This window comes from Haliotis asinina, chromosome 14 (assembly GCF_037392515.1).
Source record: "Haliotis asinina isolate JCU_RB_2024 chromosome 14, JCU_Hal_asi_v2, whole genome shotgun sequence".
In the NCBI taxonomy this organism is placed as follows: domain Eukaryota; kingdom Metazoa; phylum Mollusca; class Gastropoda; order Lepetellida; family Haliotidae; genus Haliotis; species Haliotis asinina.
This window is the reverse complement of record NC_090293.1, coordinates 33,801,573-33,823,032: the sequence shown is the minus strand read 5'-3', so window position 1 is coordinate 33,823,032 and position 21,460 is coordinate 33,801,573. Positions and strand designations below refer to the sequence as shown.

At 37.9% G+C, this 21,460-nt stretch overlaps 2 protein-coding genes across 2 annotated transcripts; one reads left to right on the top strand and one right to left on the bottom strand.

The window, feature by feature from the left end:
- Positions 1–1,687: 1,687 nt before the first annotated feature.
- LOC137261395 (uncharacterized) lies at positions 1,688–18,872 on the bottom strand. Its single transcript, XM_067799142.1, has 12 exons — positions 18,745–18,872; positions 17,022–17,565; positions 15,386–15,468; positions 14,440–14,573; positions 13,635–13,721; positions 13,393–13,449; positions 12,527–12,644; positions 12,041–12,143; positions 10,575–10,698; positions 9,470–9,913; positions 7,305–8,027; positions 1,688–4,592 (listed from the first exon to the last, which is right to left on the bottom strand). The coding sequence occupies exons 2-12, from the start codon at positions 17,544–17,546 to the stop codon at positions 4,507–4,509; spliced, it is 2,484 nt and encodes an 827-aa protein (XP_067655243.1). The 5' UTR covers positions 17,547–17,565; positions 18,745–18,872; the 3' UTR covers positions 1,688–4,506.
- Positions 18,873–19,151: 279 nt separating this feature from the next.
- LOC137261624 (mitotic-spindle organizing protein 1-like) lies at positions 19,152–21,122 on the top strand. Its single transcript, XM_067799403.1, has 3 exons — positions 19,152–19,255; positions 20,043–20,188; positions 20,778–21,122. Exons 1-3 carry the CDS (start codon positions 19,204–19,206, stop codon positions 20,808–20,810), a joined length of 231 nt encoding a protein of 76 aa, XP_067655504.1. The 5' UTR covers positions 19,152–19,203; the 3' UTR covers positions 20,811–21,122.
- The last annotated feature ends 338 nt before the right edge of the window (positions 21,123–21,460 follow it).

The window sequence follows — 21,460 nt, the reverse complement described above, 5'->3', positions numbered from 1 at the left end:
AAAAATACATTTCATTAGGAATACTTTGACAGTGAAGACCTCAGCCAGCTCAACATTCACACCCTACTTCATTAGTCACACTAAACACTCATTTATCTTGTACCAAGAATTAAAACCATAACACTAAAAGGAACAGATTTCCTATCCTGAACGGCTTCACTGAAATGGATTTATTGTTTATGCATTCATACTTCACTGGAAATCACAGATTTTGTGACAGAAAACATGAAAAATGTCGAATTTCTTCAGATGTTTGTCAATACTGTTGTAAACAAGCACAAGTACGTAGATGCATTAGGAGTTGAGCAACCTTTCATTTCAGCTAAAATGTAAAGATGTTTCTTATGGTTTTTTTCTGAATGATTCCCTATTGTATAAAACTAAGAGAACTGGGTGACATGGCTGAAAGTGATGGCAGAATGCTGTGAGTGAAGCAAAGTGACTCGAAATGGGGGATAGAGGACACAACCCATGTCTCCCCTCACCAGGAGGTATATTGAACAGCAAAAGAAATGCAACAGTTTTTGGTCAAGCTTTTAAACAGACGACACTAACGCTTGCTTTTCTGTGATTTTGAAACTTGCATTTCTTTTGCTGTTTGGTATATTTTCCCTGTGGGGTATTTTCCTCTAACCTTCGGACTTCTCCAGTTCTCCCAAATCCTGGATCCACCCCTGCCATAGATATGTGTTCATTCCATTCTGATGTGAGCAGACAAATAGAACCCAATGGTACGACAACCCTCAGTCCATACAGAAATATCATCCTTTCCTCACATCAACTGAACCTATTCTCATTCTTAAATATTCATCAACTGCAGAAAATTACTCCTTTGCTCATTGTGAAATATATTTCTACCTACCGTAAAATAATTCTTTATTAACAGAATAAAGTCCATTAAGTAATAATGTCAAGTGACATTACTTTCAAATCATATAGTGAGTGAGTTGGAATTTATGCTGCATTCTAACAATGTCATGGCAGGGGGCACCAGAAATAGGCATCACGCATTATACCCATGTGGGGCATCGAACCCGGGTCTTTAGCCCAATAAACGGACACCTTAATCACTCACTAGGCTACTCCACTGTCCCTTCAGAAACAGTTACCAGATATGGACCTTGAATGACAATACTGAACACAACTAAACACAGGCACACACTCATACACACCACAGCCAGCTTAATTAATTAATGAATTGCACAATTATACACCTATCAATCACATCTTATTGCACCCATTTGTCAACTATACATAGGCATAAAAATAACCCATTTTTTCCGTCATCTTTTAATATATTACAAGTAAAATGACAAAAAGTTACAATTCTGGTAATAATATACAAAAGATAAATATATCAAATCTCAGCCAAATTAGAATAAAATGGACAAGATAATATCTGATATGTTATAGATACACCATGTCATGTATGTAAAGAAATCATATTTTGTCTGAAGGTACTTGGTAAATCAAACTTACTCCTTCAGACAAATTAAAAAGCATGCAAGAGACAACCCAACATATCCATGGTAACGAATTAGTGACTTACTGCGCCCATGAATTTGTATATTCACCAGTCACAGCTGTAGTGTCATGTCAAACGTGTTGTAAAACTATTTGGAAACATGTTGGGTGAAACATGTATTATAAAAATATAAACTAATTCTGAATGTGAAATATATATTAATTTTCTTTTTTAAAATTTTTATACCTTTTTTGAGATAAAATCTGAAAATTTGAAAAATTCTCCTCTTTCTCATTTTTTAATTTTCATTCATGCTAAGTTAAATCAAATAAATTCATTTTCAGCATTAAAAGATTTACATAAAAGGATCTAATAGCAAGGGTGAAAATACTTAAGAAACTGACATCAAGTTTGACAGAAATATAAAAATGTCTGATATACTCTGATGAAATTTCACATCACATTAAGACAATACATCAAAGTCTAGACGTACAGTAATAATTTCTATTAACCAGGAAACTTGGAAGACAGTAACACTCTTTCCAAATGATTCTCTGATTTCTATTTTGCTCAACATTGTTAAAATATCTTGAAGATGAATACCATGTATTGGCTATATGTCAACTAAATGTTGAAAATATTAAAGAGTATCATTAGCAGAAGCATTCAATTTAAAAAACATGGAAATAGTTATGTTTTTCTGAATGAAATTGATAAATGCTTTACGCCATCATGTGTGACCTTGCCTGCCTCTTCCTCTAACTTAACGAGACTTGTAGGAATCTAGAATGAAATAAAAGCTGAAACTATACTCATCGGATTTTGTGCTTGACTGAATACACTATTTGTATATATGCAATTCCCTATATATACTTCTGTAATGATTTCTTATTGGTTGTTGTTGGTTAGAGATAAATAAATAAAATTGTGCATATTTTCTAGAGATGCCACGACCATTTTCATTTTGCAATTGTATCATGTTTCCTTTATACTATGCAAGTTATGATTATTTTTCGTACATAAAGATTAGAAATTAGAAATTTTAATCTCTGAGAAATAAAATATGTTGATCATTCAAGAAAGTTATAAAATATGAAGTAGTAACGTTCAAAATTAACTAAATTTATACAATAACGCCACAAAAATAGGCACTGTGATGCGTATTATATCATAACATGGGTATCGTGATACTGTAGCGATTCATGATTCTTATGCATAATGACATCCCTATTATTTTCCCCTTGACTATACATTTTAAAAAATATTCATACAGAAAATTAACACGAGACAACTGACAAACAGGAAGACTATCAGTGACTAATATTTTCCATCCCTTCATTTTTAAAAATCATGAAAAAAGAAGACAGTCCATTTATGTGGATAGAATACAGATGATTGTTTGCATGAACTAAAACGGCTGACATGAAATGATATTTTAAAACTGAACACAAACTCTGGTGATGATGAATGTTTGTATGAGTATGCTCACAATACACACATGCCCATCTGCATTGTAATGAGGAATACAGTGGCATCCATGACAATGTTCCCCAGCTGTGCAGTGGACAAAATGGTGCTGCCTATCACATCCATCTGAACAAAACACATGCAACTGAACACAGTACATTCCAATAACTTAAGGTAACCAGCCACAAATCCACAATCATGTAGGAAACAGCTTAATAAATCTTTACAGGTCAGAAAAATATATTGATTACACTACCAACCAAAAATGATATAGTTCTCAAAAAAGAAAGAAAGAAAAAAAAAAAAGACGTAACTACAAATTCTTTATGCAAAGACTGATCTGATGTACAAATGCTCTCTTTTGCCACGGCATTCAACTTATCAAGTCTTCTGAGATGCATGTTATTATGTGTGTAAGTGTAAGAGTGAACAAATGTTTACCCTGCACTTTACAATATTCTATCGATATGGCATCAGTCTGTAAATAATTGAGTCTGGACGAGAGAATCCAGTGACCAACAGCATGAGCATCGATCTACACAATTGGGATACAATGACATATGCCAGCCAAGTCAGGGAGCCTGACCAGTTGATCCTGCCTGTAGCCACTTACGACAAGCATGGGTTACTGAAGATCAATTCTAACATGATCTTCACGGATCATGTAATTATGTAATCATGTGTGTAATGATGTATGGATGCGATTATGTCGGTCTATGTCTCTATGTCTATAAGAGTGTGCAATGTGGGTGCATGTATGTGCATGTGTGAGCATGTGTGCTCATTTGTGTTTTCTGTCATGCATGCTAAACATCCTGAAATTGATTTACTTAAAAAGGAGCACTACCTTTTATGCTTTACCCCGCCACACCCAAAGAATTATGAGAAAAACATGAGGTTCACAAAACTCCTAGCTCCTGCTTTCATGCAATCAAAAGTAGCCTGGCCACCATAAACTTCAAGCATAGTGGTGGAACGTTCAGCACGCCTATCACAAAACAGATACAATGACCACACAGAGCTAACCATTGAACTGAATAATAAAATTAGATGACTTTGAATAAGAAACCAATCACAGATAATAACCCCTTCACATTCAGCATGGATTCTCCCATACAGTGTATGGGTAATTCCATGTACATGATGGAGGGGTTCTGAGATCATATGTGTTCTGAGGTATAGAGTTGTCAGTTCACAATTTAGTTCCACATTCAATATTACCTCGATATGTTAAGAATCAAGAAGGCCTTCAACTACAAAACCTGATGAAAAGTAAAAATAATACCTTTTCAAAAACATCTTTCAGAAGTAGATAACTGAAGGTAGATTAACTTCCTCTGAAAATGTAAACCTATGGCGCTACCACATGCTGACTTCTAGAAACCGCTTTGGCATCTGTATGAGTAAACACAATGGCTATTGGTATCAGCACTGATGTGTGGAGGAGATTCAAGACTTGAAGATGTGGATCATCACAATATTAGAAATGTTTCAAGCCAAATGGTATGAGTGACGTGACAAAGAGACAAAATGTGTCCCTTCTAATCCAGTCCTCACGGCTTATGGATACCTTGTCATGATGTGGTCATGGGCTTTGTCTCTGGGCAGTATTTGGCTAGGTCTTCACCAGCTCTTTTCAACAACTCTGAAGCAACATCACCTGAAAATGTACATGGTTGAGATAATTAGATACAAAAGGTCCGTCTGCCACTTCATAACCTCAATGAAAAGAGGGGTTATAGCCTCTGTCACCTTTAGGCACTGACATAAGATTCATTGTTTGAATTTGTCTGAGATCTTAGATCACATCACTTTCTTTAAAGATTTAACCTCTCTAAGCACAAAATCACTGTGTTCCCATTCTCTGGTATAAACCAGATTTTGGTTGGCAAAAATTGCCCAGGACCGATAACATTTGCAGCTATTGGTCAACATGTCTGGTACGACATATTAAATATTTTTTTGTCCTGTTACTGAAATGAATGTAAAATCACTGGAAAAACACCCAAAAGTTCAAGTCTCAGTCAGTCTTCAAAATAAGCCTACTAAAATGTAATTTTCTGAATACAATTTATATTTTATACTTATCCTGCCTCATGCTTATTTGTAATGAGGAAGGAGTGCAAAGAAACAAACAGCCAGGTGTGCGAGAAAGGATAGTGATGGCACAGCACGAACACCTGGCTGTCCTTTCCTCTGCACGCCTCCCTTGTAACAGATTGTATACAGTGTCAATATTTTAATGATAGTGTGTTAAGCAACTTTTTTATTTTCACGACACAAAAATTCTGCAAATGCAGCACAGAGTTGGAATGATGTTTTGATTATGATCAGATTCATTGAGTATTTTACGTTTATTAGTATTCTAGTTAGATTGCAATTCATCAGTGTCCTTTTGAGCCAAATGGATTATAATGATCAGTCACTTCATCAGGGGAGGCAACATAAACTAGTTTAAAGCAACTGTTTCTTATGATATATTAAACATGTTAAAGACAAAAAATGACTTACAGTCCCCGAACATGCAGTCTATATCAAATTGGGACAATTTCGCAATGCTCACATTCATGTTTCATGTACAATGGGTATCTGAGGGTGAGCAAGTATGGTTTGGACAAAAGGATTGTCTACACAGATGTATGTTCATCATGGTTTATTCATTGTACTAATTGTACTGCTAATCAGACAGGTTGTTACGGTTCAGTTTCCGAAAGGTTTGCGTAAACACACCTGACAACACCTTACTTTGCGGAGCGCTCGGGCATGAAAAAGAAATGCATTTTCGCCATGTGCGGGGATCGGAGTGAAATTGTAGGTAGTTCATTTTGATACGTTTATTAGGCAGCACCTCTTGAGATTGTCAGCTAGTGATAGTGTCATTTAGGCAGTAGATTGTTTGACAGAGGTTGAATGTTTTAGAAAGTTAGAAAGGTAAGAAAGAGTAATGTAATAAAAGGTAAATTAAAGAGTCTGATTTAGTGCTTTCGTTTTTATATCACTACTTCAATGTATCTTGTTTTCTGAGTGATACACAATTATACACAATGAACCAATTTTTGACAAGTAGTATAATGTTGCCGTTAGGAAAATGTAAAAACCTGGTGTATCATCATTGTATGCAGTGTACAAAAAAGTTTCCACATTTTGCTTGCCAATTGGGCTAGCTATGCCTGAAAGTTACTAGCCCACAAAATGATTCACTAGCTCACAATCTGAATGTGGAAACTAAGCGAGAGATTACACAAATAGATGAGAATAAGCTGCTCTTGGCATGATGCCAGTTTCATCTTTAAGCTGGTAGTATGATGAACATTTGTATCAGGTCATAACCTTGCATGATTTCAGAGTGTATTTAAGAAACACAGTTCGTTCCACCACCATGTATAGTGTAATAAAGCACACTTTCGCCCTGAACTATTATAGTTAAAGGCAAAAGTGTGCTTTATTACACTATACATGGTGGTGGAACGAACTGTATTTCTTTTCTAAGATGCCGTATTCAATAATTTCCACGCCTAATTTTGATTAATCTATGGCAGGAAACAAAGAACGGTGTCTGTGACCTAAATTAAGAATCCTCGTACAGGGCTAACTGACACGCTGTTCTTTTGACGTGTCAGCCCCCTATGTTAAGACAAACGTTACTAGAAAAAACAAATGATGAACAGTTTGGTGACGGTTTATGGAACAGTTTGGTGACGGTTTATGTTCGGGCTAAATATCTTCTTTAGATCATTTTCATTACATCTGTGATTCTCTTAAACCATACAAGGTAAGATGTCATTTTTACTACCAACGAAAGTATAGATCAGTACATTCACCTGAAGCTGACTTGTCATGCGACATTCCAAACACTACCGTGTTTCTGTAAAATTTTGAGTTGAACTATGAGACACTTTATCCTTCAGAAAACATAAATGTAATGTTTCCACCTGTGATGTTAGCTGTGTGATGCAACTGCAAACCAAGAAACGGTATGCGACGAAGCAGTTTACTGTGGGAGGCTGTATGAAGCTATGGCAATCTGACATCCATCGTGACATCAGTTACATTGTGACGTAATGCAAAAAAGGCTGGGGCAGACTGGAATGGTGCAGTAACGTCAACACAGTGTGCACATTATCGTCTGATAAAGTATTGTTGAAGCATCTTAGAATATAACATAACATGTCAGAGAGAGTGATATATTTAGAAAATGACCCCATGAACATTCACTGGCCCAACTGGATTTTTACTAGCCACCTGCTAGTGAGCCAATGGTTATTTCACACACTGTATTTACGGCAAGTCAAATACAATGGATTTATACTTCTGACTTTGAAATGGTACATCGATGATGTAATATACACTGAAAGAAGATATGTTTACTCACTTGCTAGCTGACAATTTCCTTTTGATGGTTTATCTATGATAGCAATTTTTCTCTCTATTCGCCGTTTGCATCGTTTTGTTGGTGTCGAGGAACTGATTGGCTGGATTGGAAGGGATGCTGATTGGCTAATACTGCCGTCTAATTCACATGTTTGCGCAGAAGACTGGTTACTTGTGCGAGCTAAAATCTGCCGTGCGCGTTCTAACACTCTGTCCTCTGACAAACCAGAATCACTTTGTAAAGGATCGTTGTCACAGGGCTGATCAAAGTCCAAACACACACGTGGACAGTCTTTGGACGTCACACTGTCCTCCAGCTCATTTTGATCAATACTGCACTCAGATTTGAAAGGCAGACAGCTGAACTGACTGGTGAGATTTGTATGAAGTCCTGTATCATGATTGGTCATTTGTAGACTGGCAGTTTGGTATCCTGTGTCCTGATTGGCTGAACTAGGCTGGGGTGCATAGTCGCTCGCTGTGTCCATGTCGTCCATTGAGACATCCTGGCCAAAGTTAAAGGTGTATGTCTTATTGTCCACTTGGAAGCAGAATCCATCCTGACTGGAAGCATCGGTTTCCATAGCAATGGATTTCCTGAAAGCCATCACTGGTTTCTTAGAAGCAGGATCTGCTGCAGCAAGGGAGGGAATTCTGTTTAGTTGGTTGCAGTCATCTGCTTGTGGTGTTGAGGATTCATCTGCTAGGTGCTCGGAACTTGGTTCTACAGAGAGAAAAAAATAATCAAATTAAATTACAATTGATGTTTTAAGAACCCTGTTCATCTAAATCTAAATCTCATTAAAATGAAATCTTAGTTTAGAAATAGCATGAGTGAGTGAGTTTAGATTTACGCAGCAGGTGACACCAGAATAGGGCCTCGCAAAAGTACCCATGATGGAAAATGAACCCAGAACTTCAGCGTGACAAGCGAAGGCTTTAATTAGACTACCCAGTTGCCCCATTTGTTTAGAAATAGCATGAACTAAGATCTAAATTTAATGACAGGTCTGAATCAGGCCAGACAAAGTCTCTATACAGGAATAATTCCAAAAATGGAAACCATCTTTTCAATAATATATATCATGGCAGTATTTCTGTCAACATGGTGAACCAGGACAAGGTGATATCCAGTTTGCTCTAACTGTGAGTATGCCCTGTTTTATGCCACTAATACCAAAATTCCAGCAATGTTATGGTGGAAGGACAGACGATGTGGGTTTCACACACCGTGCCAATGTATCCGTTTCTTGGACGTGAAAACAGAACGTTTTGACCACAAGACTATTAGGCCTACCCTTATTTTAACACACATAGTCATATGATATATATATTTGGAGTAGTCTAGAGTTTATCCTGAATGACTGACAGATGTAAACTGACAACAACCATCCAACTGATAAGCTAATGGCATAACTGCTGAAAATGTTTGGGTTACATACTGAACAGCAGCAAAAATGCTATCTCTTAAAAGCATTCCATTCGTAACTACTAGTGTCATTCCGGCAAGCCAGATGGCGTTTCGTACCCCTCTTGTGGCCATGTTTATGACTGGGTCTAGTCTAAGCGCAAACGGGCATGGAGATAAAAAATGTCTAGTACAATTGTAAAGGAAAGATAACTCTGAATTTCCAAACATGGCTCTTAGAATATCCAACATCCCGTGGACAAAACAGCAATACGGTCATTACTTTTGCATATATGTTTTAGTGTTGAAAGTTGTTTGTCCTTGAGGTCAAAGTTTGTTTAAATTGTGCTTGGTATAGTTTAGCGAAGTTTCAAAGTTCAACAGTCCTGCCATTTTCATGGTTTGAAATGCGTTTTACAACGCGCGATGTGATTGGTTTGCCACGATTCTTGGCAATGTTGGTTGCGTCAGGGGTACGAGTCTTCTTGTAGGTCACGGAAAGAGACAAGTGGTTACGAATGAAAAGCATTCATGTTTATGTCTTCTATTTAAAAACTCGACAAAAAAAACCAGTTGCATTTCTTTAGCTGTTCAGTATAGATAAATTGTTTGCTGAATACTCTGAACAGAATTTTGACTGGGGAAAAACACAAGTTTTTTAAGAAGGGACAGAAAATATTTTGTTCCTTAAAAGTGGACAAAAAAAACCCAACAAAACATTTGTAGGAATTTTTAAATCAAATGTGACTGTACTGTACCTGGCAAGTAAGAAGCACCCAGATTATCTCCCTCCGAAGCAGACTTAAATGTGATGGGAGACACGTTGGCCACTGGCAACTGTTGGGTGTCCATGGTCTCTTTATGTCTGTCATAGATTGGTGACATATTTGGCACTGGTACTGACTGACGCTGAAGTGGAACACTTCCCTCACCACTAATCGGAGACATGTCTGGCATAGGCAAGGGAGATAATCGTTGTCTTAGATCACCTCTGTCATTATGATCACAACTAATAGGAGACATATCTGGCAAAGGTAAGGGAGATAACCGCCTCTTTATGTCATACTCATCATCAGGATCACAGCCAATTGGGGACATGTCGGGCATTGGCAAGGGAGACAACCGCCGCTTGGTGTTACAGTTAAATGTGAAACTTTCCTCCTCGTTTGGCACTCCACAACCTGACGACCGACAGAATGCACCTGAAAAGCGGGTACACTGAGTTGAGAGAGTTGGTTGTTGATAACTAATGCTGCTACAGCTAAATGAGGAATAACGCAAAAAGTGACACATGTAATAAATAATTACATGCTGAAAAATCACAGGTCATAAACAGATCAAAACAATTACAGCTAAGGAACACCACTCTGCATAGTGAAATAAAGGCGCTTTGACCACTTGATCACACTTATCATCTGTTACAGAGGTTAGAGAAATAACACATATAAATTCCATTCTTATTGTTATTTGTAATTAGTAGGTTACAAAATCTCCATTACCTGCTGGTGAATTTGGAATACAAAATCAGTTTGTGAATTAAACATTGAATAGTTCCATCTCTCAATCCAGTCTTGACTGAGACACTCAATTGCACTGCGTAAGAAGGTTATCCCGCTGACTGGATACATACACATTTTAGTCACAAAACATTTAACTGATTTCTATCATTCCCAAAATGGGTTCAAAAACTAAGAAGTTTCATCTCATTAAATATAGAGTAATCAGTGTGGTTTGCTAAAGTGTGAAGAAAAAATTGTAAAAATATATGTTCTTCTATTCAAATCATGGTGAAACAACAACACTGCACATTCAACATTAAAATTTTAAGTAACTTTTCACAATTTTCAAACATTGTCTTATTACCTCTGTTTGAGCGCTTTTTGTTAATGGGAGATAACTCTGGTGATGCCAAGAAGTCGGCTTCGGATGATGTCCTTCTGAAGAATGGCTCAGAAGGACCTTTGATTGGACTTGAGGAAAACTGACCCTGCACGAATCAAAACAAGAATAATGGAAATAGTAAAATACTTTGAATTATTTCATAAGACCTGAAAAAGGATAAAAATACATCAGAAAGTAGTCTTTTTCGTTTTACTGATTTAGTTCTTGAATTTTTTCATCAGCTGGTTGTTCAAATACTGATGACTTTGGCGTCATGAACAACTTAGCCTGCCATGATTCACGCGCATATTCAGTGAATAGGTCCATAGCCCTTCATGAATTCAATTTGCTATTCATGGTCACCAGAACTGAATATCAACAAGTATTTACGATTTTTTTTTGAAGGAGAGTATCTTACTTGAACCTTAATGTACTTCTTCAGAGTGAGACATAGAAGAATGGAATATGCACCATCCTTGATATCTTCATGGTATACATTACGATAAATCTCCACTGTACCCTGCATGCATCTATGGCTCCGATGAATTTATTACCTCCCTTGGATGGCTGTTTATCCAAGGCTGGTTGGCTGTTTATCAGGTATTTACACTGGTAAGTTCAGCATACAAATCACAAAACACTTTCGCCTTTTATAACCAGTTAGACTTGGAAACACAAATCATACAGGGGTACTATGAAAGAGCTAGAAGGAGTTCTTGCATATTTTGTAAAAGTTTCGGACCTGTCAGATCATCTGTATGAATTTTCCATAAATCATAATCTGCTGCATAGCTTTGCAGAGCCAGCAAAGGGAGGTAATATAATTATCGGGCTGAGCCACAGATGCATCCAGGGTATAGTGTACATTTATCGGAATGTATACCCTGGAGATATTGAGGATGAATTCCTTGCAGTAGTGCAAGTCATGTTAGTTTGCCAAGGTTGCACATGGTACAGTCAGCTGTAACAATTACATACCAAACTTGAGTGTCATGAGATCACTAGTTTTTGCTGCGACAAATTAACCCTGTCAGCATGGGTGTATTTGTAAACAATTATTTGTATTCGTTACCAGATATTCTTGATGCATATCATATTCGGAACACAGTGTATACAATTACTGACTTTTGGTGACGTTGACGCAATGATTTATCGACCTTGGACATGTGATATCCACCTTGCCTTTGCAAAGGTTGATAAATCATTGGATCAACCTAAATGAAGTCAATAATTGTTTTATTATACTGAATACCTGGTCTGTGACATAGGAGAGTCTCAATGTAAGCTGGGAGAGGCTTACAGCTTTATGAGGCAGCTGCAATATCTCAAATCTGCTCATTGAGGTGCTTGGATTACTATATAAACTTCTTGCGATCTGTTGAGGCTGATATTGCATTATATTTGTTGCAGCACTAATAACCACTCGTATATAACATGAGACAGATTACCGATGACGATGTCCTGAACATCTGTTTGTCCCACTCTGGTGTGGTTTGCACCTGAGGTGATGATGGTGGTGACGATAACTCTTCCAGTAGCCTGGTTTCACTCCTGTAACCATGGTAACACAGCACCCCATCATAAAGGGTTCATGGCAATATTGAAGGAATTTTATCTAGAGCGAGAAGTGTTCAACAATGCTCTGAAAAATATTTCACTTAATCACAGCTAATCAGTTTAATAAGGTTCAAGATAGATGACACATCAAAGAGTCTCTGATTTGACAAGTGAACAAATTTTGTACATTTATACATTTTGAAATGAAGGAAATAAACTTGTTCCATGGTTGTGGAAAAATAGTTTGGAATGCGAAATTGCCTGCACCTTGTTCCCTCACAGAGCTATGTCTGTGTCACTGCATGGCAGACTAAGCTGATATGACAGCTGGAACTGGTACCAATGAGAAATGGTCATTAGTTTGGATTAGAACCTACTTGACAGGGCTTAAAGTCGTAGTTGTTTCCCCTTGGAAGAAGAGTTTCCTTCGTAATGAGGATGTGCTGAGAGCTTCTTGATTTGTTTCCTCTGTTGTTTCAGCATTCATGTACTCTCCTGTGGGGATACACTTTGGTCAGTCATACACATGAGTGAGTGAGTGAGTGAGTGACTGATAATGGCATACACTAGTTTTAGCAACATTACTGTGGATACACCAGAAATGGACTTAACACATTGTGCCTATGTGGGGAATCAAATCATGGTCCTCAGCATGACAATCAAATGCCTTAACCACAAGGCTACCCTACTGCCCCATATGCATGATGACAGTTTCATTAAGGAGAACGTCAACAAACTTTTACACGTCAGTCAGCAATATTGCAGCCATGTAATAATACAGAGGCCATGATACAGTTAGCATCCCAAAATGGATGCTATATCTATAGTACATGATTCATGTCCTGACACAGTTCGATGATTTCATAAATTTGTATTCTGTCCCTTTTTGAAGGTAAATCACAAGCCTGAATAATTTGTTGTAGATTTCAGGGAGGAAAGATTTCATAAAGTAAGGGAGAAATTTATCAGCCAGGGTTAATACTGCATTATTGCATACAAAACTGAAGGCAAAATACTGAGGTATATCGTTTCACTCTAGTGTTGTTATGTAGGAGTTATTAACCAACAGATTGCATCATGAGCCTTATCATAAGCCATATAACACAATACAACACTGCAGTATAGTTAGACCACTAAATCTTTTGTAATTTTGCGGATTTGGATTACCATCCCTTGTTAATCAAGGATAAAAACATAATGTGGTCAAGGAGACTCTTTGTGTAAAGGATAAAACAGGACTCACCCAGCACACTTTGCACATCGAAGTCCACTGGCAGGGACAACGTTGTTTGACAAGACACTGGAATAAAAACAACAGCATACAGAAATATGAAACTCAGATCTGAACTGTGAAGAGCAAAGTTTTACAAATTTGAAAACGGACGCCTCCACATCAACATATTAATTTATTCAAAAGCCATACTGAAACTTTACCCTCCATTTCTAGTCGGCAGGGAAAGGTGACGCAGATGTGAAGAAGCTTACCTTCCTGACTTTTCCGGAGTTTGTTCAGCTCCTTTTGTATTGAACCTTGTAGATCCTCAGGAAATATCTGTGTTGGTCTGTTGGCTCCTGCGTCAAAATGTTACAACAGTTATTGCAAATTATGATAGACAAATAAATATATATCAAGGTGGATTCATGAATGTGCCAAAAACTGGGAATTTCACGTCATAAAAATATAAAAAAATGCCAATGCTGGCATGAAACATAGATCATTGGTGAATATTGCCTTCTGCTGTGGTCAGCTGTTCATCAACATCACTGCAATCTGTAAACCGTTCAGAGTGGACATTGCGAAACCAGGAGTCAACAGCAAGAGCACTGACATTCAGAAATGAAAACATCGACTGGAACTCTAACATTGTTCACTACCAAAAAGAAAACTGACTGGTGGTATGAGCAAAGGTCAAGGTTGAATGTCCTCATGCTCAATAGTGACATGATCAATTTTGTTCTGTGATGTTTCCATTTTGTAAGTAGGTCAGTGACTGTCATTTGTTGTCAGCAGTAAATGCTGCAAAACCAATACCATTGTTTGTTTTCATGTTATTAAAAATTCTATCCATTTTTGCCAAAATAATGGTAATGCTATTATTTAGCTATCATAATGGTAATGCTAATTTTAAGGGCATTATCATCTGCAGAAGCCCTGGTCTTTCCAACAGCCCTCTTTTGTAGGGCATTTATTGACAGACATCAGGCTTCTGCAATGAATAATGGTCTGAGAAATAGCATTGCTCTTATTATATCCAGGTGAGAAATAACCAGGGTCGTTAACACAACCTACCTGACTGAGTGACTGGGGTGCAGGGGCTGATGTACTTCCTCTCAGGTGCGTTCCAAGGGGAGGGCACGATGAGTTGGGAGGCAAAGTAGTGTGAGATGGCCTGCTGTGCTCTCTCTTCTGCCTCTCGGTCGAGTCTGAAGGGATGAAACAACTAGCATTACACAGAATCACAAACATCTCAAGTACATAATAAATAATGAATGCTGCCCTACCAGCATTGTAAAGGGATATCTACACCAATCCCTCCATTAAGATCAAATATATTTGGTATCAAAGACAGGACATGCTGTCACAAGACAACTCTCAACAGTAAACCCACTCAGTAAATTCAACCTATCCATAAAATTAACAGCTACTTCGCCCATACAAGACACAACCAACTTACCCACATAATATACAACCAGCCAAGCCATACAATAAACCCACCCTTATAATATACAGCCACCCCAGCAATATATTAAAGAACCAACCTGGACATACAATAAACAGCCAACCAAGCAATACAATAAGCAGCTAGTCCATTAATATCATACACAGCCTACTCACCGATATACTAAACAGCTAAATAAACAGACATTCTACCCACATCAGAAACAGCTAACTCACCCATATAATAAACAGACAACACACCCATAAAATGACTGCCTTGTCTATAAGAACAAATTGCCAGGATTTCATGACATCAGTCTTTGGTGTTGTCCTTATATTAATGAAACACTACACCCTTCAACTGTGATCAAAATGAAGCCAATTTGACAGAATTCTATCTAGCTGTAGACTGTCCATGGAAGCTTCAGACTGATTAAAGATGTTATCATGTTCACACACTGGTCACCAATTACCTGTGAAACAATGGACCTGGTTTCACTTTACAGAGCCTGAGACTACATATAGATAGATATACAGGGTCATGTGTTTCTCCTGAGTGTCAGTCTCACTCACTAACCCATGATCCTGCTGTTCCGGCATGTCCTCGATGTTAGCTGGGTTCAGGGCAGCAATGTGCTCTATTGACCAACGGAATGTTTTCTGAAACACAACCACAGCAGAATATGCATAAACATGATATGCCAATGTGCCTCGGAAACAATATCGACGTTATTTAATACACTAAACAATGCTCACATGACGCCAATCTAACTAAAATTGCGTCCATATAACCACCGGTATATGTCCCCAATGTCAAACAGTACAGTTATTTCCATTCTGATTCAAATCGTTTTATGCTGATTTTCGTGAAAGAAATTCTTTACTTACATCAGGTCAAAGTTCCCCCAGGTAAACTTTTCACTAAAAAGGTTAATCATATCACCCCTTGAACGTATACATTTGCCAGACAAATTAGTTCTCTCCAACACGTTTGTTACGTGACCACTGACTAAATCTGATGATGAATAAATCATAGAGTTACAGTAAAATTAATGGAAGTACCATGAAACCGCCCGCTGGTTATCAGAAATGAGCGCACAGCTGCAAATGATAATGGGCCTTTGATTCCTTACAGACTGACCATTAATGGTTCTGTTGTCATGACGTCAGGTGACGTCACACTCCATAATGATAAATCTTGTTTCATGATCTATCAGAGATGAGTCAATAGCGAGAAAGTTGTTTGATCTTACAACTAAATTTATCGAGTTATTTGACCATGGGCTTCTGAAAATGACAATGTCTGGAAAAACAGCGTCACCCCAATAATGTAGGGTTACATTCAAAGGTTTTGGTGAGCTGGTTTTCAAATTGCGACTGTATATGCTGATAATATGGCCGGAAGTTTATAGCATTGACCAGTCAGAAGTTATGTTACATACTAGGTTGAATTAGAATGTTGAATATATTTTTGTCATCTGCAGTCCAAACAACCAAGAGAGCAGGCAAGCAAAAATATGGATAAAAATAACGAAAACAAATTCACTATTAGTGTTACAGTTATTTGTGAAAAAAACAATTTTAAGAAAAAACTATGAAAACATGGTGATAGTCTTTAAATTCTTTCCTGATGAGTGAGTGAGTGTGTTTAATTTAACGTCCAACCCAACAATATTCCAACTCTATGGCTGCAGTCTATAAATAATTGAGTCTGGACAGACAATCCAGTGATCAACAGCATGAGCACCGATCAATCAAGACATGTGTCAATAAAGTCGGAAAGCCTGACCAACTGATCCTGTTAGTCCCCTCTCTTGACAATCATCAATTGAAAATGAATTCTAACTTTGATCTTCATGGGTTTGGAAGTTAGAGGAACCAGGCCCAGGGGTTCTTTTAATTTTTTTTAAAACTGACTTGCCACAGGGCATTTTCCGTTTGCCCTGATTTTGACATAATGGGTGAGGTTAATGTTTACTGGACTATTTATCGAAGCCCTACTTTACTATTATTGCGAACTTTAATAACTTCATTATGAGCAGATACGAAAATAAATCCAAGATTATTTGCACTTAGAAAACATATGTGGAAATTATCTAGTAGTCCAAGGACAAGTAAGATACCATTATTTGATTACCTGAAATGAAAACTGACTTGCCCCGAGCGTCGGGCGATGGGATTTTTGAACTTCTGCAGACCCCTGGTTAACTTACCCCATCCTCTCCTGCTGGCGTGGACAAAACAGTAAACAAACCAGGGCTGAATCCTGGGAAATGTACACGGTCACCTGTCATGTCAAAGGGGTTGCTTGTCACATGACTCTGAGGCGTCAAATGATTAGCTACTCCGGGATGGAGCCTGGATCCATTGGGAGTTTTGGCACGGCTGCTGCTTGGCGTGGAACCAGTGTCTCTGATTGGAGTTTTGAACAAAAGTGGGCTGCCGTAGTCAGTCTGAACCGACAACATGGAACGATTCTTATGATAAGGACTAGACAGTGCATGGCGGAGATATGTGTCTGAACGGAGTCCACATGTTCCAAATCTGACATGAACTGGGCTTCTTTGAGATGTGCTTGGTGTGTTGGAGTCCTGTGTTTTGGAAAATGGAAGAGGACATCCTTGTGTAGGTCTGTCAGCATTCTTGTCTGGGGTCACATTGTTGAGGTCAAAGTGAGGCACAGGGCTGAAAGCTGATCTGGAATCCAAAATTTCACTGGCACAAGACTCTGTTTCCATAGTATCACCAGCCTTTTCTCTGAAAATGGAATGTTCTGATGAGTGGATAATATATGTCCAAATATGCAAAGCTCTATCACACAAGACCAGAAAAACAACATTGGAATTTCTAACAGGCATAACACTGGTCAAGAATGTAGCATTCTAAACCAGCAGGGCAAAGTCATGAATACAAGATAATATGAGACAGAACACCGGACTTCTTACAACAAACAGTGATTCAGTTGTCACACTCAGCAGTACTTCAGCTAGATGGTAGCAGTCTGTAGATGTTAGAATCTGGACCAGACATTCCAGTGATCAACGGCATGAGCATGTGTCAACCAAGGCAGCAAGCCTCACCACTTGATCCCGTTAGTCGCCTGTTATAACAAGCATGGGTTGCTGAAGGCCTATTCTATCCTGGACCTTCATGGGTCCTTACAACAAACATGTGTATGCTGTAAGTGTTACTGTTGGATGTGATGCTGCTGTTTTCTATTCAGTTCAGTAAATATTACACATGACTTTATTAACTTTGTTGTGACACGTGTAATCAAGTTTCCATGAAAATATTTCTGCTGAAGGCACTGACACATACATTTGGGCATGTTGGGCAATGGCAGAACATATCAAAAGCAGAACAATAGATTTTATGTACAATTGGACACGTTAATAAATTGATCAAAGCTGGCAATTGAGAAATTCTAGAAAGTAAATTACTGCGTTATAATCAGACTTGTAACAGCTAGTCAATATGCTGTAACCTGTACTTTCATACACTTCAATCTACAAAAAAAATGTTTTTGTCAACAAAGAGGCATGACTGAGTGCGAAACTTTCAACATTTTCAGACACGATATGCAACTTTGCAAGCGTGCACCCTCGCCAGTTTATAATCTTTCACAGAGTTTTGAATCCAGGGATGAAATTAAAATATGATTCAGTGGCTATTTCGGCTTCTTCGTGATCAAAAAGATCAGATGGAAACAGAGCCAGAGAAACATATCACATGCGACATCATGTTTAACCTTGCAAAGTGGTCACTGGTTGTTTACACCGAGGGACAGTTTCAGTGTTTTCAGCTGCTCTGTTGTAAGCTACTCAGAAATCCCATTCATGCGTTCAGATGCATATTTTGGAGCTGAAAATGCCATGGTTATTACTGATCATCAGGAATGAAAGTAAAAATATTAATTCATGAGTTAAAATGAAGTACCATTAAAACGTGTCGGTTGTAAACATTCACGGCGAATTTGTCCAGACTTGCTCCAGGGTTCCCGTCAGATTTTGAACTGCCGCTGCTTTTGCAGCCAATGAAAATGTACTTCCGGGTTCATCAATAAACTGATATTCTAAATGAATATTTGTCTATATCCAAACAAGTTGAAGAAAAAAATTACGAAAGAACCATAAAGCACACTTAAATAATACTGCCAGCTCTAAATATAAATTGTGAACATGCTTTTTGCTGGAAAGCGATGATGTTTCCCAATGTTCGTGTGAGGACATTACGTTGAAATATTTTGAAAAAGTAATGTTTCTGCTCTTGTGGGCACTTGTTAAAAATATATATTGGAACTTACATTATTTTGAAGATTTTTAGCAAATAGTCAGATACATGGCGGGAGTTCTGTTTTTAGCAATACTTTTCTGCGGTGCAGTCATTGTTTGAAAAATGGCGGATACAAGTAGATCGCGAGTTCCCTCGGCTCGAGAAACCATGGAAAGTAAGGCCAGACTCAGCTTACATTTTCACAATCACTGATCGACCCCGATCCATCTGACGCTGTAGACGTTAAAATGCTATTTTCTCAGGATCTTCCGCAGTTCAGTGTTGACGGACAATTCCAACTATCAATCTTCCCGGCTCAGTTAGATTTCAGAAGCTTAACAATGTTACCTGACTTACTTGAAGTTCTTGCAGCAAATTACTTTTTGATAAATAACTTGATATGTTGGAGTCGACTAGTTCACAATATGCAGTTTTCTTTTGTGAATGTATTGAGTAGTTATTATACATGAGTAAACATGTATTTTCATCAGATTATTTACACACCTTGAAAAGAAGACACCATCACAAAAATATGCTTTCACAATCTCTGGACAAAATTCAGAATTAATCAAGGAGTTATTTCGATAACCCAGTTGTATTTATAACATCGAGGTTTGCTTCTGTTCCTATGCTTATTACATAAGACAGATAATTTAACCATATATGCTTCAGTGTGCACCCACATGTCTGCCCATCTGTCAGTTACCATTTTGCCCAGTCTGATCAAATGTGATAACACACAATATTCATTTTTGGCAGTGTTAACTGTACCATGCATCTTGTATCTTGTTGGTATTGATTTGATGTTGTCTAACATGACTGATACACTGTTTCCCTCATAGCTGTGTCAACATCAGTCAAACTTAGCCCTAGTGTTATTTGTTACACTCCTACACTGGGTCTAACAAAACCTGGTAGGAGCTGAGTCAGGAAACCTGAATTGACGTATTTTTTCATTGCAGCACTAATGGAGATCTCCAAACTGTTGAACACAGGACTTGATGGAGAGACGCTGGCCACCTGTGTGCGTTTGTGTGAAGGGGGTGTCAACCCTGAAGCTTTGGCACTTGTCATTCAAGAATTACTACGAGAGTCATCGGCTGTCAAGGTAATAACGCAGCTTAACATTGTCCCAACATTCAGTGTTTTGCAGCGAAGGGTTTCAGCAAATGTCAGTTAACAATCTACAGGTTCTATTTTCCAAGTCAGATTGTCATGTGGCTGAAACTTAAAGTTACTTATTGTTGTATTTAACACATGGTTATTGCATATCAGTTTAAAGTTAGAAAATCATTATGTAGGAGATTCAGCCTTTTCCCATAATAATGATATTTTTTTCCAATTTACCCCTGTACACCTCAAATACTGATTTGCAGTCCTACTAAGATCACTACAACATTGAATCATATAATTCATGTAGAATAACAGGAACAGCAATTGAATTAATTTGACATATTTAGTGTTGATTGATTTCAACTTTCCTAGCTATGTACATGGAAAATATTATATCTCTTGGCCTTTATGCCATGTTATGTAAAAATGTGTAACATACATGTGTGTGTGTCTGTGTGCCTGTGTCTGTGTGTGTGTGTCTCTGTCTGTGTCTCAGTCATACATGGACCGCTAGATCCGTTTTATGGTGAGGAATGACTGCATTGGAATGTTGTGTTTACCACTTTATTGTTGTGTTTTTTTAGGCATCTGAGACTTCTGGCCAGTCCTACTCCTGACAGTGATGTATTCTGCGGAACAAAGACAGGCTGTGATAGTTGGGTTTATGCTGTTGGTGCAGAGGCCGTCACACTGCAGTTCTCAACATAAAAAGATGGAGTAGCACTTCACGGGAACTGTTAGGAGCTTCATCATATGTCTCATATTACATAACTGAATATGAATATGTTCATGGACACAGAAATTGTCTCCCCTTATGTGAGTCTTGCTGTTAATGCAGGCTGTGTGCTCAGACACAAATTTTGTTAGAGCTATTATTGATATGTTATTGGACAGCTATCCATGATATGTGCATGTAATAAAGAATAATCATTTTATGATGCTTTGTTGTGAATTTGTCAAAATAATCTTTTTGTCTTACATTTCTTATTATTTGACCCATGAAGATGCGGGTTAGAATAGCTTTTTCAGGACCCATGCTTGCCATAAAACGCGAGTATGCTTGTTGTAAGAGGCGACTAACAGGATCGTCTGGTCAGTTTCACTGACTTAGTTGACACGTCATCAGTTCCCAGTTGTGCAGATCAGTACTCATGCTGGTGATCACTGGATTGTCTGGTCCAGACTCTATTATTTACAGACCGCCGCCATATAGCTGAAATATTGCTGAGTGGGATGTAAAACTTACCCACTCATTATTATTTTTCAT

Coding starts and splice junctions, on each gene's coding strand:
- LOC137261395 (XM_067799142.1), bottom strand. CDS start 17,546: ATGGAAACAGAGTCTTGTGCCAGTGAAATTTTGGATTCCAGATCAGCT. Junction 12,645..13,392: donor CGATGTGCAAAGTGTGCTGG/GTGAGTCCTGTT, acceptor GTATCCCCACAG/GAGAGTACATGAATGCTGAA. Junction 12,144..12,526: donor ACGACTTTAAGCCCTGTCAA/GTAGGTTCTAAT, acceptor CCATGGTTACAG/GAGTGAAACCAGGCTACTGG.
- LOC137261624 (XM_067799403.1), top strand. CDS start 19,204: ATGGCGGATACAAGTAGATCGCGAGTTCCCTCGGCTCGAGAAACCATG. Junction 19,256..20,042: donor GGCTCGAGAAACCATGGAAA/GTAAGGCCAGAC, acceptor TTTTCATTGCAG/CACTAATGGAGATCTCCAAA. Junction 20,189..20,777: donor GAGAGTCATCGGCTGTCAAG/GTAATAACGCAG, acceptor GTGTTTTTTTAG/GCATCTGAGACTTCTGGCCA.